Source organism: Anguilla anguilla, chromosome 8 (genome assembly GCF_013347855.1).
Source record: "Anguilla anguilla isolate fAngAng1 chromosome 8, fAngAng1.pri, whole genome shotgun sequence".
Classification (NCBI taxonomy): Eukaryota; Metazoa; Chordata; class Actinopteri; order Anguilliformes; family Anguillidae; genus Anguilla; species Anguilla anguilla.
The window spans coordinates 23,773,326-23,788,528 of NC_049208.1; the positions used below are offsets into that span (position 1 = coordinate 23,773,326).

The 15,203-nt window shown below is 37.9% G+C and overlaps 1 protein-coding gene across 3 annotated transcripts in view; it reads left to right on the forward strand.

Annotated features, from left to right (window-relative positions):
- Nucleotides 1-15,203, forward strand: part of LOC118233223 (nucleolar protein 4-like) — a 36,184-nt gene continuing 20,981 nt past the window's right edge. For 2 of the 3 annotated variants that reach the window (XM_035428689.1, XM_035428691.1), the window contains exons 1-4: nt 1-1,614; nt 11,006-11,155; nt 12,355-12,466; nt 14,362-14,474. In XM_035428689.1, coding sequence (XP_035284580.1) covers nt 1,363-1,614; nt 11,006-11,155; nt 12,355-12,466; nt 14,362-14,474 — 627 coding nt within the window. In that variant the 5' untranslated portion in view covers nt 1-1,362. The remainder of the gene's footprint in view (nt 1,615-11,005; nt 11,156-12,354; nt 12,467-14,361; nt 14,475-15,203) is intronic. The other variant, XM_035428690.1, reaches the window with a different exon arrangement.

The following is a 15,203-nucleotide window of genomic DNA, read 5'->3' on the forward strand; positions in this document are numbered from 1 at the left end:
TCCGGGATAGAGGCTCTGTGCGGAACATTTTCAATATTTTATTGGTTTCCCTTGAAATATATGTTATTAAACGATATAGTATATAATCCGTTGAAGAATGTAGAGACCAAAGGCAGATCTCGCCGCTATAACCGGTCTATGATAGAACGGTTGCCGCGGTGACGGATTAACCAGAGTAGCCTTCAATATCACCATCATCAATGGCAATTACGTCTATAAAGATTTTTTTTGAAGAACAGTAAAACGGGAAATTCAATGACTGTACCAGCCAAATATACCGGCAAAGGAAAAGAAACCAAATAGGCCTAGGCTGTATCGAATTAGGACGCAACACGGAACTGAAACTGAACAGAACAGAAGCGAATTTGCCTTGACTCTAAAAATGAACTGAGCACAATTTAGAAAGGAATTAATAGAATCCGTGGCAGTTGCGTGGTGTTTGGGTGTCGTCATGTATCATTTCTCAAGAAGGATATGTTTCTGCTGGGATCACATTTATTTATGGACATGAGACGGTGTAGCCTATAGGCTACTACTCATTTAGCAACTGATTAGGTACGAAATTTAGTTAATTATAATTTTGGCCTGTACAATTTATGGTAAATACCTAATTAGTTTATAGCCTATTAATGTTTACGTTTTCCACATTAACATCGGCAATGTTCCCTTATGTAAGATAATAATAATTTAATCGAACTATCCGCAAATGCAGGTAATTTGTTCGGACTGGGTGCTTATTATTATGGTATAGCTATTATGTAGCCTATAATGTAAAGGTTCAGAGCATTCGGTTTTTCACATTGAGAAAACATATCTTTATTAAAAAACTATTGTCTTGTCTCAGATTTCATCCCACTCGAAGGCAGATGCACGAGGCAGGACAAAACAGCCACCTAGGAGAAGAAATTCGAATCTATAAATTCTTCAGCCTGTTTAATTACGTCGATGACAGGCAGTGAAAGCTGTTTTAGTGAAATACAATAGAAAAACAGAGGACGCATCTGCACGGATAACCTGACAGAACGGAAAAGCCTGAGGGAAGTGGTGGTCCTTTTAAAACCCCGTTATGCAGAGACGAGACAAAAAGGCAGTTATGCGATGAACTCAGAAGGTGAGACAGAAATCAATTCATACAAATTACGTACACATGACAAGAGTGAAGACGCTGGATCATGACATTGAGTTAATGCAACGTTTGCATATCATTTTTTATCCCAGTTGCATTTGGCATTAAGCCTCGTAAGATGATTTTTAAATCATTAATAACTAGCAAACAGGTGTCTACGGATTAATCGAATATCCAAATCACAAAAAGGTGAAGAGGACGACGTTAAGAAGCATTCCAGCACCCTGCTAAGGATAATGGAAGTAGATCGGGACATGTACCGGCAATTTCAGGACTGGTGTCTCAGGACATATGGGGATTCAGGGAAGACAAAGACCGTGACTCGTAAAAAATACGAAAGAATTGTCCAGCTCCTGAACGGGTCTGAGTCCAACTCATCAGACAATGCAAAGTTCAAATTTTGGGTAAAATCTAAAGGATTTCAGCTTGGCGTTCCAGATGATAACAGCGAAGAAAAACAAGTGCTCTACGTTCCAGTGAAAACAACGGTTAGTAAATTGATAGCGCTTTATCGAGTAAGAAAACGTGAAACTGTACCAGACTAAACCAGGCAATTCCCATTTAGGACGAGCTATCTAGAGTCTTGTGTGAACTCGTTTTCAAATGTAATTACCACATGAACGTTGGACTATGCATTTGTATTATATTATATAATATGATTAAATTACTCCAAAGGCTAGCAAAATGTAAGCGATGCATTAATTAAGAGGGGCGACAAAGCTTCCGTAAATGGATTAGCTTTTTATAGAGGAACGTCTAAATGATATTTGCTCGTTGATTCGGAAGCTAATGTTGGCTACATAATATGTTGTACTTGTGTCTTAAATGTTATAATGCAACATAACATAGTATTTTGATTATAACCAGCGTGTGGTTTTCAGTCCCACCATTGGTTTTTCTGCATGAAAATAATATTGACTCTTTAGATCCATAATGGGGACTGCAACAAAGGCGCCTTTATTACTACATTGAGTCTTTAGCGAAATAAACAAATCAACGAAGCATCTGAAATTTGTTCTTGGTCCAAAATAATTTGGTTGAAGCAGGTGTGCAATAGGCATAGCCTGCCCTACAGACACCAATAACTATTGGACATGATGGCGGAAGTCAAAGATAGAATTTTAAACAAAAATCACTCACATTTTGTACACGTTTGGGTATTACATGCCGCAGATAGCAGTGTTTTTGTTCCTGTACCTGTAGGCTATTCTGTTTTCAAAAGCTGATTTGTATTAGGCATTGTCAGCATCGATTGATAGCCTACTGCTCCACCTGCAGTGTCGCGTTTGATGACCCAAATTCTCTTTGGCTCGAAAGTTTACATAATTTCCCGAGCATTGTCCAAAACCGGAGTGAGGGAACTATACGAATCTGATTACTTTTACGCCGCTTTTTTCTTTTCTTTTTTATTATTATTTTTAATAAAGCCTGACATATGGGCATTTGGGGCTTACGATTGGTCAATCAGTTAGCTGTTCAGCTAAGCTACTCATAGGTTACCAGTCCTACAGTAGCCTATGTCTAGATAACGTCCTTCCAAAAAGTGTCACACAACAGGTTGAATGGTGGAACAATTAGTTTACATTTAACTGGTTCATGATCTGCCCACAAATTATAGGCAGGGTTATTTATATGTCATCAAAACATTTTCAACGAAGGCCTGATTTAACAGTTAGTTTTTATGCATTTACTAAATTCCCAAACCATTATGCTACACTGCCATAAAAAACACAAACATCAAGCTGTATTTTGAGGACATAAGGAGCAAATACATGTATAGAAAGGAAAGATTTATGGTTTGGTGTACAATTACGTTTTAAAATAAATGCCTAAATGGAGACAGATGTTGTAAATTTGGCTGAAAACTAGATGCAGCACAATTTTCTTGTATAAAAAAAAGTGTAACAATGCTAAATTGCATTGTCCACAGCAAATAAACAATTAAATGTGTTGCAAATGCATGGTGCTGTGAAATTTTTTGCAAATTTAAGGGTTAGAAAGTATCATCCACTAGAATTGAGGTATCATCAGAAGCTAGTGATGATATCATCAGAGTCCTTGGTAATAGCCCATTTGCCGAATATGATAATGGGGGCAGTCACACATAGATGGCCCTACAATAACGGCATATGTATAGCAATTACATAAAATCACATAACCATGTCCGAATATACACTACATGGCCAAAAGCATGTGGATACCTGACATCTCTTTCCAAAATTATGGGCATTAATATGGAGTTGATCCACCATTTGCTGCTATAACAGCCTCCACTCTTTTGGTAAGGCTGTATACTATATGTTGGAGCATTGCTGCCGGGATTTGCTTCCATTCAGCGAGAAGAGCATTAATGAGGTCTAGCACTGATTGGGCAATTCGGCCTGGCTCGCAGTTGGCTTTCCAATTGATCCCAGAGTTGTTGGATGGGGTTGAGGTCAGGGCTCTGGGCAGACCAGTCAAGTTTTTCTGCACTGATCTTGACAAAACCATTTATCTATGGATGTCACTGTGTGCCCAGGGGCATTGTCATGCAGTAACACGAAAGCGCCTTCCCCAAACTGTTGCCACAAAGTTGGAAGCACAGACCTATCTAAAATGTCATTGCATGAATATTTGCCTTCACTGCAATGAAGGGGCCTAGCCCAAACCATGAAAAAACAGCCTCAGACTATAACTGAACAGGTAATGTTGCTGCTGCTGCTGCTGATGCTTGGCTGCAGCTCTTGCTCGATTGCTTGTGTCTGACATGCAGTTCCTGTTAGTGGTGGAAAGAGCAAGGGTCTGGTGGTGTTTGGAAAAGTTTGATACAGGATTGGGCTTTCAAATGGATATTTAATATTAGTTTGAGTTTTTAAAAACCCATATTTATAAGTATGGTAAGATGATTTTGCTCCTAAAATTAAAATATTTTTTGCTGTCAGGGGACAGGGGAAATTTCCACTTTTTTCCTCCGTTAAGCACATGGCTAGCAAACTAGCCAGTTAGATAATTCGGTTACCTTCTGACTGACTAGTTTTTGTGGTTTTTCAACCCCCAGGAGCAAAATATCATTGTAGTTAGTTAGTTTTCTTTTATTGATATGTGCTAACATTGACTGTAGTTTATTATAATCTGATTCCAGGTAAATTTTGGTTGTATTCTTCTGAGATATAAATAAAATATTTCCTACTACAGTCATTGCTATTTTGTAAAAAGCTATCTTAAATGAGTTGATTATAACCAGAGGGATTCCGGGTAGTTACTGGGTTGTTCTTTTTTGTGTTATTTATTCAACGCTTAATGTTACATAGTTAAAAGTGCCTTATTTCCCTTATAGGGGAACATGAAAAGGGCCTTGCGGTAGGTGTGTGTGTCCGGCCACCAGCTTCGTACAGTAGTGTGAACTGCTCTTTGGAAACATAAAACAAGCTTGTCAGTAATATGAGTGTTATTATGGGTGACATCAATTACCTTGCTATTAATTTGGAATTGATTGAAAAAAGTGAGGAAGAATTTTTAGATGTTATAAATGACCTTTTTTGCCAGAGTATCAGTCAATCAGCCTACACGAGGGAAATCAATTCTGGATCTGGTGCTATGTAATGATCTGGACAGAATTTGTAGCATAGAGGCAATTGAGCCACTTGGGACTAGTGATGATTCTGCAGTTAGAATCGAAGTATTATGGCAAAAGCCCTCCTCTATGGCCAGAATTAAAAAATTTAGATGAGCCAATTTTAACAAGATGCAAGACAATTTAAGTAATATTGACTGGGTGCAACTTCTTAACTGCAAGACTGTGAATGAAAAGTGGGGTAGGTTCAAAAGGGTTATTCTTGAGGCCCAATGTATTCCAAAGGTAAAGAAAAGTAAGTTGAAGTAGTTTCCCATGTGGATGAACAAAGTCATACAGGAAAGTTTGAGGAAAAAACAAAACTGCTTAAGATACAAATGACAGCACCGAGAGTAATAAGGCTGAATATTGTATACGTTTCTTTCAATACTCTAGTAGGAAAAGAAAACAGGTGCATCAGAAAAGGAAGGAAAATTTCTTTTTAAAGGAGTACCATGGTGATTTTCACACTTTCTCGGTTTTATGTGCTATTTGCACAAGAGGCATTGAAGAAACACAATGAGCAAAGTATTAAATATGTCCGTTCTGTATTTTTGGAGAAATATGCGTTTTAAATTCATCGTCCTATTTTCAACCGGTTGAGAAAGTTGTCATTTTGCTACGTCACGAATACAGTAAGCACTCCCATTTCCAAGCCCCGTAAAGAAATCTGACAGGACACACCGTCCTGCTGTTCAGACAATGCAAGTATTTGACTTTCCAAATGTTAGCTAGCTAGGAGGTTTGCTTTCATAAGGCAATGTTATCGATAACGTTTGTAATCGATATACTTAGATTTCAAAACGGTATTTGATAAGGTACCACATGAGACTTGTTAGTAAAATGAAGACAGTAGGAATTAGAGGATATATTTCAGAGTGGATTTGGAACTGGATACAGGGTAGAACACAAAGAGCAGTAGTAGGAGGGATATTGACTGAACTGTTGGAAGTGGAGTCCTAGAAGGATTGGTGCTGGGACCACTGCTCTTCCTCATATATATCAATGACCTTGACAGGGACATAGAAAGTACATAAGTCAAATTTGCAGATGATACAATGCTGGGAGGCCCAGCTAATAGGTTGTAACCTACTAAAGTAATCCAAAAAATTGAAATAAAATCCAGAAGTGGGCAGAAACCTGGAAATGAAATTTAATATAGCCAAATGTAAAGTTCTGCATGTGGGAAATAAAAACATTAGACAGGACTACTTTAAGGGAGGAACAAAATTGGATCTGCTCAACATGAAAAATATTTGGCAGTAATGGTTGATCAAAGCCTTTCAGGTTCTAGGCACTGTGCTGTAGCACTAAAAAAATGGATGCTGTGATATATAGCCAAAAGTATTCACTATACATCCAAGAAAGTTATACCTATCATATACCATACATTTGTTAGACCACACTTGGAGTATTGTGTGCTGTTCTGGGGACCATACTACAAGAAATATAGAGAATCTCTGGAAAAGGTTCAAAGAAGAGCAACCAAATTGATTCCTGGCATGAAAGAGAAGAGCTATGAGGAAAGACCTAAGATGCTTAAGTTGGTCATAGCTATGTTTGATATTGTGTTATTATATATACGATATTTACACTTGTTGCACCATCTAAAAATATGACTAGGCGCAGCTAAGTCCAGCATAGACAATGCGTGTTCATGTTCACATATTGTATCGCGCGAATGCTGCAAGGTTCTGCACGTTGCTTGGCTACAATACTACTACTGCTTGATTTGTTCACATTAATCATATCCCCGAAAGTATTCTGAAGAGTTCCATTAGCATAAAATCTTATGAAATGTTTCAACACTATTCCGGTCAGAAACATGCTCTTATTGTGGTGAGAGCTCATCAGTCAATGCAAACAGCTCAACCCTGCTGAAACGAAAGCATTCAATCAACTCATATATTGAGAGGAATTGTCTTAATATTAATAATATTCTCTTGCTTCTGAAAGCATTCTGGTTGTGCAAACTATACATGAGATGTGCTGTATTCAGAGGTTGTTGTTTTTCATTTTTAATTTCTTCTGTCATCAACTGTAGAGATCTTCCTTGGTGTACTAGGCCCTTTGTGATTACTGAACTCACCAGTGCACTCTTTCTTCTTAATGAGGCTCCAAACTGTACATTTTGGTAAGCCTAAGTTATGACTTCCTCGACTTTCATTGGCACAACTCATGTTTTATTGGCAGGTCCTCATGTTGACAAACACAAATAAAATACTCCAAATTAATCAAAATAGGTGGACTAATCAGGAACATCTGTTCTGAAACATTATGACGTCCTGAAGTGGAAAATACCATGAAATAAAAGCAGAGACTGTGCACTTCAACCACATGCGAATTGTTTGATTACAAATCTAAAATTGTGGAGTACAGAGCCATCCATCCATTATCTATACCCGCTTATCCTGGGCAGGGTTGCATGGGGTGCTGGAGCCTATGCCAGTGTGCACTGGGTGAGAGGCAGGAATACACTCTGGACAGGCCACCATTCTATCACAGGGCACACACACCATTCAGTCGCACTCATACCTATGGGCAATTTAGGGTCTCCAATTAGCCTACCTGCATGTCTTTGGACTGTGGGAGGAAACCGGAGTACCCGGAGGAAACCCACGTGGACATGGGGAGAAAATGCAAACTCCACACAGAAAGGCCCAAGCTGAGATTTGAACCCACAACCTTTTTGCTGTGAGGCAACAGTGGTAACCACTGTAGAGCCAAATAAATAAAAAGTGTGTCTCTATCCCGAACATTATGGAGCTCATTGTATATACCTGCTATACCCACTGCTACTTCTGTTCTGGCCTTTCTTTACATGATTTCTCCACAATTTCAATTTGTGTTCAATTTCAGTAGTTTAATTTCTATAGTATTTAATTTAGTGCTCACCTTTATTTTATTAGCAAAAAATAAAGAAATTTACATTGATAAGATACAGTTGCTTTTGTTTTTATATCACTTTAAAGCATAGGTCAGTATAACTCAGTCATATTTTAGCAGTTCTTCCATAATTCATAAAAACCCCATAAAAGTTGTTAGTCTTGTTGAGGGCTTTAACAATAACTCAGGCACATGACATGGCATTGATTGGCCCTCATGGTGGCTCTATATAACAATGTCATTATTTATTTTATTTTATACATATTTTAAAAGTCTATTCAATCATACTATAACCTGTATGAATATTTAACCTGTAACCCATTAGAATAAGATCTGACCATTGGTATCCATGTTTTAATGGTTCCCGTTTGCCATCAGAGGGCAGCAAAGAACTCATCTAGTGGTTGTTCTGAATCTTCTGGATTATATAATTATTGTCTTCAACTATTCCTTATTTGGCTGTGTATTTAATTTGTCCCAGTTCTTCCCTTCCTATGGAGTCTCCAGCCTTGTGTTTGCTTGCCTGTGGTTGCTAGTACAGGTTGTCATTTGTTTTTCCAATTTCAGTCCTTTTGTAGTTTTCCTTGTGTCCATGCTTATTTTTGTACCTATTTTTATTTCAGTAGCTGCACTTATTTTTGTTTATTAAGACACCACTTTACTATTTATCCTGCATCCTGTGCTTGTTCTCTCTGCATTTTGGTCCACATCTTGGTCCTCATGTACCTCATCATTCTGCACAACTTTGCTAATTACATCCAGAATACTGCTTTTTAAGTAAATCTCCCGTCAACATTTGTATTGGCATTCACATTTCATTGACGTATACTTTGAATGCTTATCTTACTCAATAATGAAATGGACGATAGCTGTGCTAAGTGCTGTCATGCGTCAAGGGGAGCACTGTCGAGCTGCCTGGCAAATGTTTAACTTTTTGTGCAGCTCAACCAAACAGAGATTAACATTTGAGAACACTGTGTGCAGAGAAATGTACCTTTAATCTACACACTTATCCTATTTCCTATGTGGAGTCATCTCACATTGATATCCATAATTCCTAAGAGAACAGATTGACCAGTGATTCAGCTCCCCTAGAATTGAAGTTATGCTACAAGTATTTATCATTCCCACATTCTGTGTGTAGCATTTTTCTGCAGTGTTGTTGTGTCAGAGTTGTTTCATGGCATAGGCTCAGTTACAAGGTGGCAAAAATGCTACGTTATGCTACCATAAACCTGATTGCTTGATTTGTACTACCATGAACCACAAAATCTGTTTAATTTCTTCAGAATATCAGGAGGCATTCTTAAACACAATATGTGCTACGGTAAATGAGCATAGTTGAACCACACCCAGAACCAACCTCAACCAAACAGGGCCCTGCCCTGCTTGCAGTTGACATGCTTCCTTGCCACAGCGGATCTTCCTGTATGAGGGCTCCTGCTCATACAGTCTCAGCATTGCAGCAGCATGTGCCATGCTGCCCTGTCCTGTGGGGCCTGCAGAGACTACTGTGCCTGTCTGTCATGTGGTTGCCTCTAACCTTACCTAGAGGGTCTTCCAAATACCACTGCAGCTGCAATAGGAAGGGGCTGCATTTTCACTCGTTTTCATTAGGCCTGTTATAAATGCACAATTTGATGTGCCTTTAGGGAGGATTAAGGACTTTTTGAGGGATTAGAATGGACACAGACATGCTGTATAATTGTTGTTAATGGTTTATTTTTCACTGCTGCCCAGCTTGTTCTTTAGCACCTGCAGGGGTAAGTTTTTGGTTTCTTTTTATTTGCAATACACAAATAAAGGAATAAAATAGCCAATTCTTCATCCTGTTTTGATGTGTCCTGCATAATCATCACCCTCTACTTAGGCATTAAAAGTAGCAGTGTACAGTAAATGAACCACAAGATATTGCAGTGCAGAGTGTGCGTGACAGATCAAGTGTTGCCCGAGGCGGCCGCTTACCCTCTCCTTGGGACTGTGTGGTTGCTCTGGAGCAAGGGGCTGGGAATTCTATCTGGGTTGCCATGGAGACAATTTATTATGCTTGCCTGTGGTCGGTGTTCCATACCAACAGCTTCACAAGTAAAAAGGGGGGGGGGGCACAAAAGAGGATTACAGGCTGTGTAGCAACACCATACACATTAGGTTGAAAATGTTGTAATTATTCCGCAATTCTTGCTCACTCTGATTATACACAGTTAAATAGCCAATGCAAATCATTAGAGAAAGCGGACAATGTTTACTGACTGTTTTCCAGAATACTGCTGCAATAAACTAGAGCAGCTGGTAAATATATGTTGAGAACAATGGTGTCACAGCACAGGCAGAATAATGATGTATTAAAACATGAATGTTAATATTTTTAAATATTCAAGAGTAACAGAACAGCTTACTGAATATTAATGCCTTCAATTGAAAAGGAAAGCATGGTTCAGCCAACTGGCTCAGAAATTTCAGAATGCTGTCCGGAATTCTGACCCATAACAAGTTTGCAGTCTATAGAAAATCTCCCACTTGATTCTATACCAGGCTTGACCAACGGGTTAAGGAAATGGCCATATGTTTTCTAGTCAATTTCAAATTAGTATTCTGGAGGAAAATATTTCCAGTTAAACATGTAAGGTCAAATGCTACTTGTCAGTAATTATAAATTCGATTGATGTTTATGCACAGGTATTCACATCAATGTCAATACATGAAAGAGGAGACAGAAAAGAAACTGACTATGATCACATTTAACTACACCTTTCAGAGACTTTAACTTTCTCTTCCTTAAAAACAGAATAGACTGTGAAGGTTGCAAATTTATGTACATGTTCCTGCTGTGGACAGCTTGATTTATTTATTCATTTTTTGCCTACATTCAGGAAATATCCACACGTTGTGTTTTTAGTTAAGATGAGGCTATAGGATTCAAAGGTATTTGCATATTGCCTTCATCAGTGTACAGTAGTTCGCTGAAGGCTTATTTATATGCTTACTCCAATAGTGTTAATGAGTAGTTTAGTCATGGCAGCAACCAAAAAGTAATTGGATTCTACTCTTCTTGCATCCTTTGGGCAAAAAAAACAAACAAAAAAAACAGTGGTGTGTTAATCTATTGCCTTCTTCAGTGAAGACTGCCTCAGCATATAGAACCATTTCTTACGACACAACAACATACAATAGCCCTACAGACGAGCACATCACTTGCTGTAGCATAACAAAGGAAGGGAGAGTATTGTAATGTAGTCTAACACAATGAAGGTCCAACTTGGGTGGCTGATTACAGGAATGAAAATAAGATAAGTCTGATCCAAATGACAGGTGGTGCTGGTGTGGTTGAGGGCGAGTGCTCTGCTCTGTGACGTCTGGTTTTTCACTAGCTACATAAATGTACATTCCTTTTTATTTTACAGGATGGTGTAGGGATGGATGAAAAAGTGTCCTTGAGACAAGTTGCTGTGGTGGAGGATTTCTTTGACATCATTTACTCCATGCATGTTGAGCGCGGAACCAATGGGGAGAAAATACGGAAACACGCAGGGCAGAAAAGAACATACAAAGCGGTGAGTAGCCTGTACTGGTTCAGGATAACAGGTAACACACTTACTGAATTTGGTCATGTGGTTGAGTTCCAGCTTATGGGACCCTAGAATATATTGCATTATGCCAGATTGTGACCAGTGCAATTGCATTTAATGACACGGTTTGTGCACAGCTACTGTACAAAAGCAGGATGTACAATCAGTTGCAAAACAAGCCTCACAGTTTCAATATTCAATTTCCTTGTTAATTGATTCAGCCTAAGCTACTGGTGCACCCATTTGTCAGAATAAATTAGCATTTTAATAGAAGAATTTTCAGAGAGGCAAATTGCTGAGCTGAAAATTTATCTCAGATTCTCTGAGGGAGGAGAACGCTGTAAACACTCAGAAAAGGAGCCGTTGTTCTTAAAATGCAGGTTAAACATACATTTTCAGAATAAAAGACAAAGATAGATGTAAATACTAATACTAATAATTACCTAATAATTTTGTGTTTAAAACATTTGCATTGCTTAACTAGCAACAACAGGCCTTAGCTAGCAACATGTGCAGCGAACATAATTTACCGGAGTTCTTGGTAGAAACAATGGACAAAACGCGACCAAATTGCTCTCTCAGGTCAAAAATAAGGTCACTAATAATAGAGTTTCTTATTAGTAAGGAATAAAATGACTTAACCAAAGTTTCTTGTTTTTAACGATTATTTATTTTTAGGTTTACCCACGTTTTCTTGTCCAGGTTTATTCACACTGGACTAGTCATTTTTCTGTCTTTGTGCTTAATCAGAGAGTGGATGTATATAACATATATAGAGTATATAACAGGCCTTAGTATATCTGGCCCTTGGTGGCTAATGAAAAATGGAAATATCCTCTGGGATATAAGCATAAAATGCATGGCCCTGGCTATCCAGTTCCAGCATCTCAGAAATTCAAATAATTTAATGATAAATTTACTACTACTACTACCACTACTACTACTACTAGTACTAGTACTAGTACTACCACTACCACTATGACCACCACCACTACTTAGTGGTAGTTCAAATGGCCAATAAACTATTTTACTGCCAACAGGGCACTTGATGACTCTATGTTTAACCTTTAAAAGATCATACCCTTTTCCCTGTTTGTGGGGAATTCTTTGCAGGGCCTTTTTATTTTCTTTTGTTTTTAATACCCTACCATGGAATTGAAACCGTATGCAATGTCTTTTTCTAGATTTCAGAGACCTATGCATTTCTACCACGAGAAGCAGTTACAAGGTTTTTGATGAGCTGTTCTGAATGCCAGAAGAGAATGCATTTGAGCCAAGAAGGTGGAGAACATAAAGGTGAGTTTCCAAGATCAGTGTACAGTATTAGCATATCTCATTCCTTCTTAATTTTGAATTTATACTTGTTAGTCACTTAAATTCATGCACAGCGGCAGTCTGTATGTACTTACATATATTTTATTGCATCAGGCAAGTTCTTTAGTCCTGGATGTGTGGATATTATGCTTATGATAATTTATTTATGATAATGTATAGATGGCTGGATCTTCACATAGAATACAGTTTCAGGAAGAACATTTCTTTACAATGAAAATATTTTTGTTGAATAATGATTTACCCTGAAGCCTTGTGCCAATTGTCAAAAATCATCTGAATCTATAGCTATTAGGACCTGGTTTAAAATTGGAAAAATTTGTTTTGGTTTTTATACGAAATGACCAAACTGTGGTGTCGGTTAGCCCATCATAACATCCATAGTGTTATTAACATTATTTTCAATGCCTTCATCAAATGTTAAAAATGGCATTTATTTCCAAGAGTGGAGCTGTCTTTGAATTCAGTCTTTAAAAATATTTATAGTAATCCAACTGAATGTTAAGTTACTAGAAGTATTCCCGGTTCCCTTACTAAAGAGACACTCTACAGCAGGGGTGCCCAATACGTCTATTGCGATCGACCAATCGATCACAGAGGACATGCTGGTATATCATGTGTTATTTTTTTTTAAAATACATCACTTAAAATGCTAATTCTTCCAGTTTTCATCCCTCTTTTGTATGGCTTCTGCCTGACAGACAGCTATACTTGATTGATGTGAAATGTGGCCAATCTGCTGCTGTTGAGAACTTTGTGACATTCATGATATAGATACAATTGTGCACTCAAGATTTCACAGTATGGTCACGTAAATGTCCAATATTACGTGATAGCAGCACGATAACTTTACCAGTGCATTTTATATGGGGCAGGGCAGTTGTGGTGACATGATAAATCTGGTCCATTTAAGGCAGGGAATTTCGCTGTCTATCCGATGGATAATGGTGTGAATCTAAACCTGGGAATTTGTCCAGACATGACACTGGTCTAATGATTTTACTTGAATGCCCATACAGGTTTCTATACAATCTGGCTTATATTTTTTTACGTGATAGTAACTGATAATGCGAATGTCACGGGGCAATCGTGGTGATGATGTGATATGGTCCATTTTAGGTTTCACTTTCAATATCCAATGGATAATGGTGTTTTTAATCTAGACTGGGATTTTTCCTTGTTCAGATATGATGCTGGTCTACCACTTAATGCAGGTAGCCTACAACTGTACAGTACATGATTTTGGAAATACGAATATACACAAGCAAAACAAGTTTTTCTGGGGGAAATGTGAAGGGTGGGGAGTTGATTTGATTGACCTCAAGGAAGAGGAGGGGGAGAAATGCATGCTGCTGCATGAAAGGACATTGATTGAAGGGGAACGAAAAATTTAAAGACATTTGATTGACATACACAAACGCTGATACTCAATGACGTAAAATCACAATTAAAATATTCCAGGAAGTGTAGGAAAAAAAAGATTTGGAGTGAAAATACACAAGTATTAGAATTAAATTATTTTTTTGAATATGTACTTTTAGACCAGTGGCGGACTGGGAACAAAAATCACAGGCCAAATATTTGTCTCAATTAACACACCAAAATAATGAACGTCAATTAACGTCACCTAATATCATGTGTATTAAAAAACAGCAGCAAATATTGGGACTGTTGACAAATGCTATCAATTATTTATAATCAGATTACTGTAAAATTTCTGAAATCCTATGGGGCATTTTGTAAGGGTCAATAAGGTGCAGGTTTTAAGTTATTAGCTTATATACTGAATATAAAGACTATTTATTTAAGAACAATGACATAAGACTATTTTTTAGTATTGTAACATTCTGTCGTTTCAGAAAATGGAAAGCCACCTACTTTAGTCACCAGCATAATTGACTACAACATGCCAATTACCATGGCCTACATGAAGCACATGAAGCTGCAGCTGTTGAATTCCCATAATGATGAGGTAAAGATCTTGAAGTTTGATTAAGGGGCCTGCTACCCTAGGCCCCCTGCTGTTGTTGTTTGTATTTTTTCCTAACACTTACAAAAAGTGTAACACACTTGGTGCTTTGTTGAAAATTAAAACTTTGTTGGATTCGGGGGACATGGCAGTAGGCCATACACCAAGGACAAAATTTATTTGACTCTTTGGTGACTTATCATAGCTAGTACATTGTATGATGTTAAAAATGAGAGCTGTGCAGGCCACATACTACTCATTTTCTTATGAGTAATTGTTACTCATTAATACGACAGCACACATCTAAAAGGTGAGTACCAGCACTCAATAAGTATTCTCCAGTATAGGTTTTATTCCTTTAAAGAAAAGGTATTCAGGTAAAAGTAGCCCTGCTAAAAATTACTTGAATAAAGCCTTGATCACCCTGACACAAAGTCTATGGTCAAATTAAGTGAATATTACAAAATGCCCCCTACTATTTCTACTATAACACCAAATGGGGGGCAGTTCACAGTAGCAGTTTCTGAGAGCCCAGCTGTTTTTGATGCTTCCAATGACTTCCACTCAAATTTAAATGACAAAAACTGTGTGGAAGGTTGTTAGTAGTAATACCAGTTTAGTTAAATGTAAATTTTAATAGCTGTGTCTCCCTCACTAGATAAGTAGTTAATGCTAGCTAGCCTGCACCAACATTGGCACTTCTGGTATAAGACCGGACACCCATGCACTTGA